This window comes from Microcaecilia unicolor, chromosome 1 (genome assembly GCF_901765095.1).
Source record: "Microcaecilia unicolor chromosome 1, aMicUni1.1, whole genome shotgun sequence".
NCBI lineage: Eukaryota > Metazoa > Chordata > Amphibia > Gymnophiona > Siphonopidae > Microcaecilia > Microcaecilia unicolor.
The window spans coordinates 357264638-357282348 of record NC_044031.1 but is presented as its reverse complement, the minus strand read 5'-3'; the positions used below and the strand labels follow the sequence as shown (position 1 = coordinate 357282348).

Below are 17711 nucleotides of genomic sequence, written 5' to 3'. Positions count from 1 at the left end.
GGACTGGTGGTAGAGTGGATCAGTTTGTATGTGTCTTGTGCCTTAAAAAAAAATTATAAAATGGTGTGCTTGCACTTTTACTAAGTGTAAAAATGGTAACACCTGTGCATTTTTCTAGTTGAGATGACATGTATGAGACCATCTCTGGGAAAACATGACTTATTCATGTTCTTATTCATGTTCTTCTGGATGTTGTCAAATACATTCTTCAGATATTGCATGTTGAAAATGGATTATTCAACTTCTGATATCACATAATTACTATTGCTTTTGTCATATATGACCAGCTCAGCAGTGTAGCCAGATCTGCTGTTTTGGGGCTCTTCTGACCCCACTCCCCCTTGTAGCTCAGAATCTCCCCTGCTCATCCTAAACCCCCTTCCCCACTCCATAGATATAAAATGTACAGGTTTTTTGTTTTTAAGCCTTCCCCTCCATCCAACACATCTCCCTCCAACCCCCTTTGCACCCAGTGTGTCTTTATCTGTCCCCTCCACCCCACCCACGGCCCAGCAACTCTCTTCTCTGAACCCCTTTTCCCTCCCCTGTGTACCTCTGAGGCATCAGTTCATGTTTCCTCACCAGTGGGACGCAGCAGAGGGACGTTTGTGGGGCTGGCACAGGCAGTGAATATGAATTGCTGCTGCCACTGGCAACGCCTCAGAGGTATACTGGAGAATGACGGGAGGGGGCGTTCAGAGAGAGGGGACTGTTGGTGGAGGAGAGGGAGAGAGGCACTGCTGCCAGAATGGATAGGCCTGGAGTGTCCACCCAACCCAGGCCCATTTGTGGCTATGCCACTGGAACAGCTTTAGGTTTATAAGGCATTCTCCATCAAAGAACTGGATATAATTATGTGCAGAAGTGGATACTGACATTGCATGGCACTTGGATAGAGCAGCTCTCCCAGAGTTCATAAACAACTGTAAATTTCTGAGCATATACAGCAATCTCCTCAATCCCCACGGTTTTGTTTTTTCTGCTTTGCCAAGTGCACATGGAAAGAAAACTTTCCCCATATTTTTGAAGTTTTTCCTCATCTTGTTTGTTAAAAAAAATAATTTGTGCTTTAATATTTTAACTTTTTGTTGGCACTTAAGACTTGTTTGAGTCGATTATAGTCAGGCTGAAAAGATCACTTCTGTGTAATGATTATAAGGTAGAAATAAAGCTTTTGCTTAGACAAGAGTTAAGAACTTCTGCACACTCAAATATGTCTTCCTCTGTGGATGTTGCCTTTACTTCTCTGTTCAGTGACTTCAAAGATGCAGTCATGAAGCAATGGGGCCATGGATCCTCTGGCTTAGCTCTGGTTTTGGCTGAAACTTCTCAATTTATTGCACGGATGTCTATGATGCAATTGCAAACTAATCTGTGCACAATGCAGCTCCTAAGCTGTTCTCTGAAGTGATGGAAATGAGCTGTTCTTTTAGCCATGATGGCATCCGGAGTTCTATGACTAACCACTAGTAGACATCATATCCTTACTGCCCTACGTACATCAAGGACAACACAGCACTGCCCACTGCCATCGATGCAGTAGGTTTGGCGGTTTCCAGCACAGAAGCAGTCACTTCAGCACAGGTCATTTTAGAGTCCAGTGCAGTGCCATGCCTTTCTTTACACAGTGATTTATCCAGGGCAGGTAATGTATTGTTTGACAATCCTAGCACAGGCCTCTTCTGCATAACAACCCAGGATATCTTCTGCACTACAACTCTCCATTTAAGCTCAAAAAGTGAAGCCTTTGTTATTAGCAGCAATGCTAGACATAGTGACAGATGAGTGTTTTTGTAAGTTATTCGGTGACTTTGTCCAGGGCTACTACAGTCTATAAGAATTATTCCTGCACATTCCTCCTAGCATCCCATAGTCTCTCCACAGGGAGGACATTCTTTGCCACATTTTCTCTTGAGATCAGAAAACTCTCAAAAGTTACCTTGTAGATTATCCATAGCTGGATAATCTTCTCAGGAGGGGGGATTGGTCTTGGCAAGAATTATTTATGAGCCAACTCCTACTACTTGTAATGAGTTTCTTTATGAGGCTGTTTCTTGTATGAGGTTTGTTCAGTTCCTGGTCTGGGAGGTTCCTTTTCTTTTGCAACAGGAATCAGAGGCTGGGATTTCTGTGTTTGAACGTCTAAAGTTCATTGACACTGAAAGGGCACATCAGCGATTCCTGTGCATAGCTTTTTCAATGAGCAGCAACTTTGCATGTAACAGACTCTTAAGAATATATGAGTTGCAGTACTGGGCCAGACCAAAGATCCATCTAGCCAAATAACCCTTTTACAGGATATTCAGACATTAGGCTCAGTCACCTGTAGATTCTTGGATCACCCCTGAAACATAACAGTTGGCATTATGTTGGCTACTTTCCAATCTTCAGGTATTATCGATGATGATGTTAATGGGTTACAGATTACTAATACTAAATCTAAGGTGTAAACTATCGTCATCTTTAAATACAGTTTCTTTCAAGATTCCTCAATAAAGACCATTTAGGGGTATTTTTACTAAGGTGCACTGAAAAATCAGCTGTGCTAGTGTAGGCTCACGTTTTGGATGTGCCTTTTTTAAAATTTTTGCTGAAAATGGACGTGTGGAAAAATTAAAATTGGTGCGTCCATTTTGGGTCTGAGACCTTACCACTACCCATTGACTTAGCGGTAAAGTCGCACACGGTAACTGTGTGGTAATCTTCTATGCACATAGAATGACAATTACCACCTGGTTTCCCGCTGCGTGCAGGAAAATAAAAATTATTTTCCGGCATGCATAACGCACAGATGTAAAAAACAAAATTACTGCCTTGGCCATGCGGTAGCTCCAAATTGAAGTGCCTGGGATGTATGTACACACCTATGCGGCTTAGTAAAAGGGCCCTTCCATATCATCAAGCTGATCAATCCATAGACTGGTGGGTTGTGTCCATCTACCAGCAGGTGGAGATAGAGAGCAAACTTTTGCCTCCCTATATGTGGTCATGTGCTGCCGGAAACTCCTCAGTATGTTCTCTATCTCAGCAGGTGGTGGTCACACACAGCAGCAGCTCTGGCTAGGCCTCCAAGCCTAATTTTTAGGTTTTGTTGAGTGCCTGGGGTTGAGGGCTCTTATGAGCAAGTGCAAACCTGGTGGTGCCAGGTCCCTCCTTTTCTCCCCCCTCCCGCTGGCTCCGTTAAAAAAAAAAAAAAAAATTTTGAACGTCCTTAAAGGCGTTTATTTCGACGTTTATTAAGCGTCTATTGCAGCTACTCACTGGGACACCAGGTCGTTACAACTCGGAGCGGACAGCAGGTAATTTTTACCTTTTTATAGCGGGCAGGGGGTTCCCCGATTCTTCTCCTCGTGGCATATGGCGTCGGAGGGCGAGGGCGCAAAGGGTCGCTCCCCGGGTCGCTTGAGCGCTTCTAGAGGGGATGCGGGGGTCTTCAAGCCTGATTCGCCCTTGTTGGGTGACAGTTTCGTGACCGATGAATGTCCCGGTCCTTCCTCCGGCGTGGCGGTTTTTCCCGCCATAAACGCCCATCCCCCGCTCCTCGCCTCCGCCATCTTGGCCGGCCACGCGGCTCGGACGGCTTCTTCTTGGGCCGCCCTTGAGGTTGGAGACATTAATGCCATGAACGCCCTTAATTTGGGCGACGGCACAGAAGCGGCTAAAGTTAACAGCCGTTCTTCCCGCGCGGCTCCTTCGCGGAGTTTCGCGCCGGACGCCATTTTGGATGCGCAGCATGTCTCTCCCCCGCTATTGCGAGCGCCGGTTGAGGGTGCGTCTAGGGCTGTTGCCCAGACTGCGGAAGTGCACAGTCTGGGGGGTTTCTCCCCCGAGTTTGTTTTGCTGCTGCATCAGGCCTTCCTCATGCATAACGCTGCCCCTGCTCCCTCGTCTGGTAAAGAGGTTGAGGTTCCCAGAGGTAAACGCCCTCGGGTTGATTCCCAGGCCTTGGAGGAATTTGTCTCCTCCGATGTAGATGAGGGCAGCGTGTCTGAGGTCTCCCAACGGTCCTTTGCGGATTCCTTGGAGGAGACGGATCCCCGCTCGGATGGAGCGGATGACCCCTCTGCAGCGCGGCTTTTTAGCCCAGAGGATTTGCCCAACCTGTTGTTACAGGCCATGGACACTTTGAAGATTTCCTCTCCGGAGGACGTCTCTCCCTCAGCCCCTGTTGGCTCTGCCATTATGCTGGGGACGAAGCGCCCGCCTAGAACCTTCCACGTGCATGATGCCATGCACACCTTAATTTCGGCTCAATGGGATGTCCCAGAAGCGAGCCTTAAATTGGCTAGGGCTATGTCCCGCCTCTATCCTTTGGCTGTGAGTGAACGTGAGGCCTATCTGTGGCCTACCGTGGATTCTTTAATCACTGCGGTGACTAAGAAAACGGCGTTGCCGGTGGAAGGTGGCACGGCCCTAAAGGACGCCCAAGACAGAAGATTGGAGGCGGCCTTAAGGTCGTCCTTTGAGGCGGCTGCTTTATGTTTGCAGGCCTCAGTTTGCGGCTCCTATGTGGCCAGGGCGTGCCTGACTATGGTGCAGCGGGCTTCCCCCTCGGATCATTCCTTGAGGGCTGATTGGCCGGCCCTGGAATCGGGCTTAGCCTATTTGGCAGACTTGCTGTATGATGTCTTGAGGGCCTCAGCGAAAGGCATGGCTCAGACAATCTCTGCGCGGCGGTGGCTTTGGCTGAAACATTGGTCTGCTGACCACGCCTCTAAATCCCGCCTGGCTAGGTTGCCTTTTAAAGGCAAGCTGCTCTTTGGGGTCGAGCTGGACAAAATCGTGACCGATCTCGGCACGTCTAAGGGCAAGAAATTACCAGAGGTCAGGGCTCGGGCTAGTACTCGTCCCGGTACCTCCAGAGGACGGTTGCAGGAAGCCCGTCGGTACCGCCCGGGCAAGTCGGGCTCTGCCCCCTCTTCCTTCAAGAGGAATTTCTCCCCCAAGCAGCATTCCTTTCGCAGAGACCGCCGTCCCGGAGGTGCTCCCTCCGGTCCTCCCCCAGGGTCTCGTACCCAATGACGGGGTCTTGGTCCACGCCCCAGTGCAGATTGGAGGACGGCTGTCCTCGTTTCTGGGCGAGTGGACCACAATAACTTCAGACGCGTGGGTGCTGGAAGTCATCAGAGACGGCTACAAACTAGAGTTCTGCCGACCCTTAAAAGACGGGTTTGTACTCTCTCCCTGCAAGTCTCCGGTCAAAGCTGTGGCAGTGCAGCAGACCTTGGACAATCTGATCCGCCTGGGCGCGGTCGTTCCGGTGCCAGAAAGTCAGCTTGGCAAGGGACGTTACTCCATTTACTTTGTGGTGCCAAAGAAAGGAGGTTCTGTCCGGCCTATCCTCGACCTCAAAGGGGTCAATCGGGCCTTGAAAGTGCGGCACTTTCGCATGGAGACTCTCCGCTCTGTTATAGCGGCAGTGAAGGCAGGAGAGTTCCTGGCATCCTTGGACATCAAGGAAGCGTACCTGCATATTCCCATCTGGCCTCCTCATCAACGCTTTCTGCGTTTTGCAGTCCTGGGACGACACTTCCAGTTCAGAGCCCTCCCTTTCGGGTTGGCTACTGCTCCGCGGACCTTTTCCAAAGTAATGGTGGTCATCGCGGCCTTCCTACGAAAGGAAGGGGTACAAGTCCATCCTTATCTGGACGACTGGTTGATCCGAGCCCCCTCTTATGCAGAGTGCGGCAAAGCTGTGGACCGGGTAGTTGCGCTTTTGAGCTCCCTGGGATGGATCATCAACTGGGAGAAGAGCCAGCTGCGCCCGACTCAGTCCCTGGAGTACCTGGGAGTTCGATTCGACACCCAAGTGGGCAGAGTGTTCCTGCCAGACAATCGGATTGTCAAACTTCAGGCTCAGGTGGACCAGTTCCTAGTAGCCTCTCCCCTTCGGGCTTGGGACTATGTGCAGCTGTTGGGCTCTATGACGGCCACGATGGAAGTAGTGCCCTGGGCCAGGGCTCATATGAGACCACTTCAACACTCTTTGCTGCAGCGCTGGACTCCGATGTCGGAGGATTATGCTGTGTGCCTTCCCGTGGACCCAGCAGTGCGCAAGGCGCTGAGCTGGTGGATGCAGACAGACAAGTTGTCTGCGGGAATGCCTCTGGTGACCCCAGAGTGGATTGTCGTCACGACGGACGCCTCGTTGTCGGGCTGGGGAGCCCACTGCTTGGGAAGGACAGCGCAGGGGCTCTGGTCTCCTGCAGAGGCAAAGTGGTCTATCAACCTCCTGGAACTCAGAGCCATTCGGTTGGCGCTTTTGGAGTTCATCCCGGTACTGGTGTTGAAGCCTGTACGGGTCCTGTCGGACAATGCCACGGCTGTGGCCTATGTCAACCGCCAGGGAGGTACCAAGAGCGCCCCTCTAGCCAAGGAGGCTATGAATCTTTGCCAGTGGGCGGAAGTGAACCTGGAGCAGCTTTCAGCGGCCCACATTGCCGGAGTCATGAATGTCAAGGCGGACTTTCTCAGTCGCCATACCTTGGAGCCCGGAGAGTGGCAGCTATCTGCTCAGGCGTTCTTGGACATCACGAAGCGCTGGGGCCAGCCGAGCCTAGATCTGATGGCGTCATCGGCCAATTGCCAAGTGCCGCGCTTTTTCAGCAGAGGACGGGACCCTCGATCCCTGGGAGTAGATGCTCTTCTCCAACAGTGGCCGACACAAGAGCTTCTCTATGTGTTCCCGCCCTGGCCCATGTTGGGCAGGGTGCTAGACCGGGTGGCAAAGCATCCCGGCAGGGTAATCCTGGTGGGTCCGGATTGGCCCAGGCGTCCCTGGTATGCGGACTTGATCAGGCTCTCAGTCGACGATCCTCTGCGGCTGTCAGTGGAGCAGGGCCTGTTACATCAGGGTCCCGTGGTGATGGAGGATCCCTCCCCCTTTGGTCTTACGGCCTGGCTATTGAGCGGCAGCGTCTGAGGAAGAAGGGCTTCTCAGACAAGGTCATCGCCACTATGCTGAGAGCGAGGAAGCGCTCTACTTCTACTGCTTACGCCAGGGTTTGGCGTATCTTTGCAGCGTGGTGTGAAGCAGGCTCAATTTCTCCCTTCACTGCTCCAATTTCTTCAGTGTTGGCGTTCCTGCAAGAAGGTCTGGAGAAAGGCCTGTCGCTCAGTTCCCTTAAAGTCCAGGTAGCGGCTCTGGCTTGCTTCAGGGGCCGCCTGAAGGGTGCTTCCCTGGCTTCGCAGCCAGATGTGGTGCGCTTTCTCAAGGGAGTTAATCACCTGCGCCCTCCTCTGCACTCAGTGGTGCCTGCGTGGAATCTCAACCTGGTACTAAGAGCATTGCAGAAGCCGCCTTTTGAACCCTTGTCGAGGGCATCTCTGAAAGACCTGACGTTGAAAGCAGTCTTTTTGGTGGCTATCACTTCAGCCAGAAGAGTTTCCGAGCTCCAGGCGCTCTCATGTCGAGAGCCTTTTCTGCAGTTCACTGAGGCAGGAGTGACTATTCGCACAGTGCCTTCCTTCCTGCCCAAGATTGTTTCTCGCTTCCATGTGAATCAGCAGCTCTGTCTCCCTTCCTTTCGTAGGGAGGACTACCCAGAGGAGTACTCTGCTCTTAAATATCTGGATGTGAGACGAGTCATCATCAGATACTTGGAAGTGACCAGTGATTTCCGGAAATCGGATCATCTGTTTGTCCTGTTTGCAGGTCCTCGTAAGGGTCTGCAGGCTGCTAAGCCTACAGTGGCAAGATGGGTCAAGGAAGCCATTGCAGCGGCTTATGTGGCCGCGGGGAAGGTGCCGCCTATCCAGCTGAAGGCTCACTCCACGAGAGCTCAGGCGGCCTCGATGGCAGAGGCCGGATCCGTCTCCTTGGAAGAGATATGCAAGGCGGCAACTTGGGCTTCGGCTCATACATTCTCCAAGCATTACCGTTTGACTGTGGCTGCACGGGCGGAGGCCCGGTTTGGAGCTTCAGTGTTGAGGTCAGGGATTTCAATGTCCCGCCCTGGGTGAGTACTGCTTCGGTACATCCCACCAGTCTATGGATTGATCAGCTTGATGATATGGAAGGTAAAATTATGTATAATCATACCTGATAATTTTCTTTCCATTAATCATAGCTGATCAATCCATAGCCCCTCCCAGATATCTGTACTGTTTTTATTCTGGTTGCATTTCAGGTTCAAGTTTAGTCTTCAGTTACTTCAGAAAGACTTCGTGTTCAAGTTTTTTCACTTGGATTCTTCAAGAGTTAAGACGAGTTTGTGTTACAGTGAGCTGCTGCATTCCTCTCCCCTCCGTTTTACGGGGCTGGATTGAGACTTAAAATTCTGCCGGCACTCCCTCCCGCTTCGTGCGGCTGTAGGGCAGCTTTGTACCCCTCCCGCTTCGGCGGTGTTAGGGTCAGTCAGCTCCTCCCGCGGTTGCGGTTGCAGGATAAGCCAGATCCCCCCGCATCGGCGGGTGTGGTGTCCCTCCCCCGCTCCGCGGGGATGAGCTGGACGGATTCCCCTCCCCCACTTGTGTGGGGATGAGCTGGGTTAATTCCCCTCCCCCGTTTCGGCGGTGGTGAGCTGGGCAGAGTGTCCCTTCGTGGGTGTAATTCTCTAAGTGCTGAGTCCTGCGGATGGAGCTTTGATATCGACATACTGAGGAGTTTCCGGCAGCACATGACCACATATAGGGAGGCAAAAGTTTGCTCTCTATCTCCACCTGCTGGTAGATGGACACAACCCACCAGTCTATGGATTGATCAGCTATGATTAATGGAAAGAAAATTATCAGGTATGATTATACATAATTTTACCTTAATCTCTGCTGTGCCCTAGTCTTCCCTGAGTGCATTTTACTCCTTGATGACTCAATGGTCCAAATGATGCCCTCACAAGCTTTCTACTTCTAAAATAACTGAAAAAGCAAAGCCTCTATGGCAAGCTTCTTTTCAGCTTTTTTTTTTTTTTTTTAATTTGCTTTCCCACTCATGGCAGGCTCAATGCGGCTTAGGAACTTATTTGTACCTGGGGAAATGGAGGGTTAAGTGACTTGCCCAGAGTCACAAGGAGCTGCCTGTGCCTGCAGTGGGAATTGAACGCAGTTCCCCAGGACCAAAGTCCACCACTCTAACCACTAGGCCACTCCTCCACTCTCTTCTCTTGCAGCCCTCCTTATCAGTGCTTTGCATTAACTTGACAGTGCTTATTAAGTTTCCTTTTGTGCTTCTGTGCTAATGACTCCTAATGGTACATATTTAATTCCATCAGAAAAGGTATCCAGCAATGATAGTACTCTGGCATGAAAAAACTTACTTTTTGTACCTGCAACAAAAATCCTGATTGGCTGAAAATAATCACCTAGGAATAGATAGCCTAAATATAAAATACAAAGCAACTTCAGGCTCTCTCAAAATACAGCTTTCTCATACTTTCTTTGGTACTTGAATCAGGATTGAAACAAGTTAATAATGCAGAAAATGAGGCTCTTGGGACACAATCAGTCTGTCAGGTTTCCAGGATGTCCCCAGGATACCCCCAATGATTATGCATGAGAGAAATCTGCATGCACTGCCTGTATGCAAATTTGTCTCATGCATAATCATTGATGTTACTACCAAATCAAGGGTTAGACACTCCTCCTCTTAGTCAAATTGTGCTACACAACCAAATATATATGTCCTGAGAACTCATAAGTACAGTGTGATTTAGTGGCCATTTGAGGCTGAGGAGTGTGGAAACCATCTTATCTGTCTTGGAACACCTTTTCTAGAATTTGAGTTTTTATCATTGCTACCAGACTTGTACTACTTTGGGCCTCTGGTTTACAAGAAAATGTACATGGTTCGTAGATGAACCTTGCACTGGAGAATGTGTATTTTGGTGACAAGGCTAAAGAGATTGTAGATGCATCTTGTGCTTTGAAGCTCAAAGTGCCTCAATCAGAAGTGCTAGGGAGTGAGCTGCTGAAAAGCACAGACTGGGAGAAGGACCTCGGGGTGATAGTGTCAGAGGATCTTAGGGCAACAAAACACTGTGACTAGGTGGTGGCTGTAGCCAGAACGATGCTTGTTTACAAAGAGAGAGGCATATCTAGTGGAAGAAAAGAGGTGTTAATGCCTCTGTACAAAGCTGTCTGTGAGGCCCCATTTGGGGTATTGTATTTAGTTTAGGAGTCTGTATCTCACTAAGGACATCAAAAAGCTTGAGGCAGTTCAGAAGAAAGCCCCCCAAATTATATGGGGCTTGTGCCAAAAGATCTATGAGAAGAGGCTTGAAGACATCAATATGTATATGCAAGAGGAAAGGAGGGATACGATACAGATGTTTAAACGTTTAATAATATTAATATGCAAACTTTTTTCAGAGACGGAAGTGGTAGAACTAGAGGGTATAAGTTGAGGTTGCAGGTTGGGAGTGTTAGAAGCAATATCAGGAAATAATTCCTCACAGAAACGGTGGTGGATGCTTCTAATGCCCTCCTGTGTGAGGTTGTGAAGACAAAAATAGTAATGGAATTCAAGGAAGCAAGGGATAAACACAGAGGATCACTATATAGAAAAAGCATGAACTCCAATTAAGGCAAAACTTAAATGACCTGATAGCTGGAGTGAGCTTTGCTGACATCTCTAGAGACTGGGAAATAAGACCAGTGCTGGGTCTTGTAAATGGCAAAAAAAATAGATCAACACTGGCCACCTTGTTGGGCAGACTGGATGGACATTTACTATGTTACTATCTCAGCAAATTTGGAGACTTTTTTTGTCCCCATAGATGAATTCAGGCCTGGCTTAACCATTAGGCAAACTAAGCACTAGCCAACGGTAGCAGCTTCTGGATTCAGGACCACCGAGAGACACAGCTGGGCCCAGGGCGGGACCAGACTGCTGAGCTCTCCTCCCCTCCCCAAACCTGGGCCACCGCTGTGCCCCCGCCCACCTCAAATTCAGACCACCGCCCCCACACTTGGACTGCCGCCCTCACCCATCCCCTTACCTTTCAGTCTCTGACTGCTGCTCCCTTGGTCTGTCCTCTCCTGTTCCTGTGTGCCAGGAGTCAGGACCCGGTTGATTGAATTAATGTAATATCATGTTAATGCAGTCATTCAGGTCCTGGGCAGCATGCAGGAATAGGAGAGAGAGAGAGACCCGGAAGCAGGAAGGCAGGAAGATGCTTGCCAGAGCACCCCCCCCCCCCCCCCCTGCAGCCCTGTCTGGATATGGCAAAGAGTAGCAGCATTTAAGGAAAGGCAGCCACACAAACATAAAAAATTATCACCATATGCTTTTACCCATAGGGAGGGTGGGCAGTTTTCAAATAGTATAACAAAGAGAAGGAACCAAGTACAAAAAGACCAAACAGAAAGAAAGAGCACAAAGGGCCTTTAAAAACGGGAAGGAACACAGTTTTTTCATTAAAATAATCCTTTAATGGTGAACTTTGATTGAAGAAAAACCCGACACGGGCCGTGTTTCGGTGCTGCCGCACCTGCGTCAGGGGTCTGCATTAAACATATTACAATAAACAATAATTTATATAAATAAAAACACGTAAATAGGAACCAAAATATCAATAAAAATAGATAACAAATCTAGATACATACATAAAATAGAATATTATGTGTTTCAGACTAGTACCCATTCATTAGCAAAAAAAATAAAGCAAATGTGGATTATATTTGTTTAAAAATATTTCACATGAAAAAACCTTTACAAGAAAAAAATTTTTCACATGAAAAAAGTTTTGCCCAATGAAAAAACTTTTTATTTAAAACAAAAACATGCATGCAAATGGACTTAGATCGAAAAGATGAGGAAAATAATAACTCACCACACCAATGACAAAGGAGGCTTCAATAAACAAATTCTTTCCAAAATTTTGTATAATATATTCCTTCTTTTTTAAAAAAGATATTTATAATATAATATATGATAACGAAAATAAACATACTAATATCACAAAAAATTGTTGAAAAAATTGTTGAAAAAATTTTTATATGAAAAAAATCCTTAAATCAAAACATTAATGTTAGCAATTAAATATTTTACTCATAAAAATCTCTCTGAATTGTTTAAAACAAGTGAAATATGTCATACAACAATCACTTGGTTAGCGTATAAAGACATAACATAAAGTATAAAATAATCAGAGCTACAATTTTATTATCAGATCAAAAAAAATTAATATCAAAAAAATAATAAATATGACAAAAACTTAATAAAAAGGCAGATTATAATGCAATGAACAGTTGTTATAAATTAATCTTCTTGAATAAAACTAATATTCAAATTAATATTGTACCATAATAAAAAATTGTCAAGGGATGATTATAATTAATCGTTAAACAAGTAAAAAGCAGCTTGAATTAAAACATCGCCATCAACAATTAGAACCAACATTTAAATTAGTATCAAGCAATGATGGGACTCAAAATCGACAGTTGGAACCAAAATTTGAATTAACATTATGTAATAATGGGAGTAAAAAAAAAAGACTATTATTTAGTTGCCGTCAATTCAAAAAAAGGAAAAAATGAAGCCAGGTATAATAAAATAATGTTTAGAAAGAAAGATATAATATTGGAAAAAAAAGGGGGCAAAAAACTATGCTCTCGGTCCTGTATCTAGGCATTAACAGTGTAAAACAAATCAAAAGACTGCAGCATTTACATAAAATATTTTTTGAATACGAAAATTATATAAAACATTAAAAGATATTATTGTTATAATGCCTAACCGAACTTTTTTTTAAAGAATTTTGCAGAAATAAAATTAAAATTACATCAAGTGAAACCATTTTTACCACATAACCATTGATTCTCGAGTTGAAAGATAAAAGAGCGTATTTAACTGAATGATCAAGATTGACACATAACAAGCCATGGACATTTTAAATGAAAAATAAATTTGTGGGTGCCAAAAATAACTGTGCTGTCATCGTTAGTAAGGAAGCTATCTAATGGAACTATTAAAGATTAATTCTTCCAAAACTTTTTGTCCACCAAGCAATAGAAGTTACTTATTGAATAACGTCAAAAAATATAAAAAACTATAATCTAATAGCGCTATCGCCGTCAGTTTGAAAGAAATGGTAGTCATCAGGTTTAGAGAGAGATTAAGATTGGCATAAAACGAACCTTTAGCATTAATAAATGCGAACATCACATAAAACAATGAAAGACAGTAGGGAGGGAACGAGCGGACTCGGACCAACAGGCGCGCAGCACCCCTCCAGCTGCGTGCACCCGGGGCGGACCGCCCCCCCCCCCCCCCCCCCTTTGGTACGCCACTGCTCCCTATCCCATTCTAGAGAAATGGATTTTTGATCGCTTTAGCTTGTACTTCAAGAGGAGACATGAACCCAGGGTTGAAAGTGAAGATGATGCAAGGCTTTGGAGCCACTTTTGTCATGCTACCAGATGGCTGTGAGCATTAAAGTGAGAAAAGCGCTGGAGGAAAAAGTGAAAGCACACAATGTCAAAATGGCAACGAATATGGATCAACCTGTGTTGTTCATGTCAGAAAAAGTTGCATCAAAAAAGGAAAAAAAGTGGGAAACAGAAAAAGGCTCAACAAACAAAGAAACTAAAAATAAAAAGTCCCTTAATGTTGCAGTTCTTAAGCAGTACAAAAACTTCCGATAATGTAACACAAAAGACTCGACACAGCACCATGTTTCGGCACAGAGTGCCTGCCTCAGGAGCCTGACAATAATTTATCCAAGAAGTAATGCTGAACAACAGTGTGAAGCTGTATTGAATCAACTACGAAGGAGCGTAACTCTACTCTTCTTTGCATACCTTCTAATTCTGGTTGTTGTATACAGCTTGGATCTGTATCATGGTCTTTCTAAAGACCCATAGATATTCCTGGTTGCTATCGTTCAGCATTACTTTTGTTTCCCACTTCTTTCCTTTTTAGTTGCTTCTCCCATTGGACTTTTGCGTGCAGTTCCTACATGGCTGTCCCAGAAAACGTTGCATGCCACCTCACATAGTGTGTCGCTGCTGTACTGGAGGATAAGCTGAAATTCAACTCTGCAGGAGTTGAGGCAGCGCAAGGAGCAAAAATCTAAGATAATCAACATAAAATAACGTCTCCTTATCTCTTGTTTGTTCTGTGTGTCCTAATTAGATTGTAAGCTCTGTCGAGCAGGGACTGTCTCTTCATGTTCAAGTGTACAGTGCTGCATATGTCTAGTACCGCTTTAGAAATAAGTAGTAGTAGTAGTCTCAAGAAATGACAACAGAGCAAGTCACAGGGCAAATTGGGCAACTTAAAAAGCATAACACACTACTCACAGACTGCATTGATGATCAAGCAGAAGGAGAAACAATTGTGATTTATTTATTTAAAATATTTATATTTCACACCATCTCCAAATTTGGGCAGGTTACAACAACACATACATAATAAACAACATTAGAACAATACATAGTTAAAACAACAAAATAAAAGACAATTTAAAATGAATCAACATTTGAGTGTGTTACTAAATATACTGTCGTCAGACTTGCAAATTCAAAATAGTATTCTTAAGTAATCTTCAAAAAGTCAAATAAGTGGCTGTATTATGAATTGTAACCAGCAAAGCATTTCCATAAGGTTGGTCCTGCAATTCTAAGAAAAAAGATTCAAGAAAATATTAAGCTTAATAAATCTAATAGAAAGAACTTCTAACAGTCCTTTCAAAGCAGAATGTAAAGGGCACAGTGGGGTATGAAATTTTAAATGGGAAGCAGTACAAAATGGAGCATCATCATGCAGAGCTTTAAATATCAAAGTAAGGATCTTAAAATTAAATCTGAACTGTACAGATAGCCAGTGGAGTTCAGATAAAATAGGGTTGTTATGAGTAAAACAAACATTGTATGTCAACTGAGCAGTAGCATTTTAAGCAACTTGAATAGCATATAGTGATTTCTGAGGCAAACTGAGAAAAAGTCTATTGCAGTAATCAAATTAAGAAAAAATAAAAGATTGAATGACCAGTCCGAAAATTATTGGGACTAAAACAAATCATTGTAATTGACACAGAAACTTTAGTTTAAAAAACACTCTTTGAACAATTATTTTTAGAAGTGACTTCATTTATAAGGAAGAATCCAAAATTATGCCCAAATAACACAATTCCCTTGAGATGGGAATATCAGTCTTATTGAATGAAAAATAAGTAGGAGCAGGAGAGCAACAGTATTTTATCCTTGATAAGGTTCTAACGAAATTTGTTAGCAGTCAACCATGAATTTAGAGAGGCATAGGGTTAGAAATTCAAAAGGGTCAGAAACAGATGTTTGAATAAGAAAATAAAAACAATGTCAGCAGCATAGAGGTGATAATTTACCTCTAACCATTCTAAGACTCTACCAAATAGGTGTCATATAGATGTTAATAGTTATAGATGGAATGCCCTCCCACGGGAGGTGGTGGAAATGAAAACGGTAACGGAATTCAAACATGCGTAGGATAAGCATAAAGGAATCCTGTGCCGAAGGAATGGATCCTCAGGTGCTTAGTCAAGATTGGGAGGTGGGGCTGGTGGTTGGGAGGCGGGGATAGTGCTGGGCAGACTTATACGGTCTGTGCCCTGAAGAGCACAGGTACAAATCAAAGTAGGGTATACACAAAAAGTAGCACATCAACACCCCCTTTCTTCTGCTGGTCACACCTCTCTCTATACAGCCTAACAACCTTCTAGCTACGGCCACCGCCTTGCCACACTGTTTCGTCGCCTTCAAATCCTCAGGTGCTGTCACCCCAAGATCCCTCTCCCCGTCCGTACCTATCAGAGTCTCACCGCCTAACACATATGTCTCCCTTGGATTTCTATTCCCTAAGTGCATCACTTTGTATTTCTTCGCATTGAATTTTAATTGCCAAACCTTAGACCATTCTTCTAGCTTCCTCAGACCCTTTTTCATGTTTTTCACTCCCTCCGGGGTGTCCACTCTGTTACAGATCTTAGTATCATCCGCAAATAGGCAAACTTTACCTTCTAACCCTTCTGCAATGTCACTGACAAATATATTGAACAGAATCGGCTCCAGCACGGATCCTTGAGGCACTCCACTACTCACCTTTCCCTCCTCTGAGCGAATTCCATTAACCACCACCTTCTGGCGTCTGTCCTTCAAGGGTTGGATATGAATGATGCCTTGGGGAAATGTATGTTGTGTGCGGAGGAGAGGGGAGAATGGAAGTGTGTGGGGAGAGTCTAAACAGAGGGTACAAAGTATGGCATGGAAGATACATGCAGAGATAAGAAAACAGTTTGTGCAAATACTTTCAGTTCCCTTAACCTAACTCTGTTTTTCACATGGTTAAAGTATGCATTCCCACGTATAGGGAAGAGAGACTGTCGATTTTTCAAATTTGGTTTTACGTTGGAAAAGGCACATTGATCCTTGTAGAAACTTTTGAATATTACCTTCCTTGTGTATTCTTCAGATGGTTTGCATTTTTCTAAATTTTAGACATTGTTTTTTTTTTTGTAATGAAGTTCATACAAATTACTTTTTTCCCCATTGTTTGCACAGGTTTTAGCAGAGCCTTTGCTGTGTGGTATTATTAATAAACTGAAGACTGAGAGGATGTCCTTAGACCACTGTTATCTTCAGGCTCTTTGCAGAGTCTATGTAGGAGTCTGCCGGCAACTTGGAGACTTGGAAAGAGCTCGTCTGTTTTGTTACAACATTCTAAAAGAAGGTATAATGCAATGTTATATTTTGCAAACTTGTTTTCATTGTCTCTGTAGATCCATACTACTTGTTCTTTCATGCACGTGGATCACTGTCATAAGATATTCAGAAATTTTAATGTGTAGTATATATAAGATCATGCATAATATCCATGCACCGAAACTACTCCCAGACTATGAAGACCCTGCCTCATGCACTGTTTAAAAAAATGTTTTCCACTACTACTACTACTACTACTTAACATTTCTAGAGCGCTACCTGGTCATGTGAATCTCCAAAAAGCATGGGTTCATATTTATTTGTAGCATTTGTATCCCACATTTTCCCACCTATTTGCAGGCTCAATGTGGCTTACATTGTTCTGTAATCGTGATCACCAATTCCAGAAAAGAGAAATACATAGTAAAATGGAGGTAACAGAGTGGATTAGGTAGTCAGATAAAGAAGTCAGATATTGACACTAACTACAGTTTGTGAGATGAGACATCATTCTTCAGCATCAGTCTGCTTCAAGGGGTAACGCACCAACAGAAAAATTCCTGGTAACGCACCAACAGAAAAATTCCTGGAGATGAGCTTTCTTTGATATTATGCTTGTCTATTTGAATCTGACAACTTTTCAAAATCAGATTCAGATCAGTTATGTAAGAATCAGATCAGACAATATGATGGGGGAGATCTGACCTTTATATGCTGGGTTTGTGGCTTCCATAGGGGACTGTCCATATGCAAGCCCACCTGTGCCCTGATTCCTAGAGGACTGTTCCAGTATGTTACTTAAGCAAACAAATATTTTGAGAAACTACCCGCAGTCAGCCTTATCCTGGGTTGCCTTTTGTTGTGCCTGTTCATATTTGTCTTGGGAGCACGTATTTTGCAGCAGTACTTGAATAGTAGTTAAGAGACTAAGGAAGTCTTTGCAAGAAGTGTCTCTCAAATGGTATTGCACAAATAAATCATTTCAGTGCTGACTTCTCTTCCTATTTTCCACTGGCTTTGCATCAGTGGAAAAATTTGGTGTGTGTTTACACTTAGAGGGGAGAGCAATAACTGTGTGATCCTCAATAATTCAAAAT

General features: G+C 44.7%; 1 protein-coding gene across 3 annotated transcripts in view; it reads left to right on the top strand.

Annotated features, from left to right (window-relative positions):
• The window catches only part of ICE1 (interactor of little elongation complex ELL subunit 1), a 352896-nt gene that overhangs the window by 275061 nt on the left and 60124 nt on the right, over positions 1–17711 (top strand). For all 3 annotated transcript variants that reach the window (XM_030209647.1, XM_030209639.1, XM_030209656.1), the window contains one exon: positions 16474–16642. In XM_030209647.1, coding sequence (XP_030065507.1) covers positions 16474–16642 — 169 coding nt within the window. The remainder of the gene's footprint in view (positions 1–16473; positions 16643–17711) is intronic.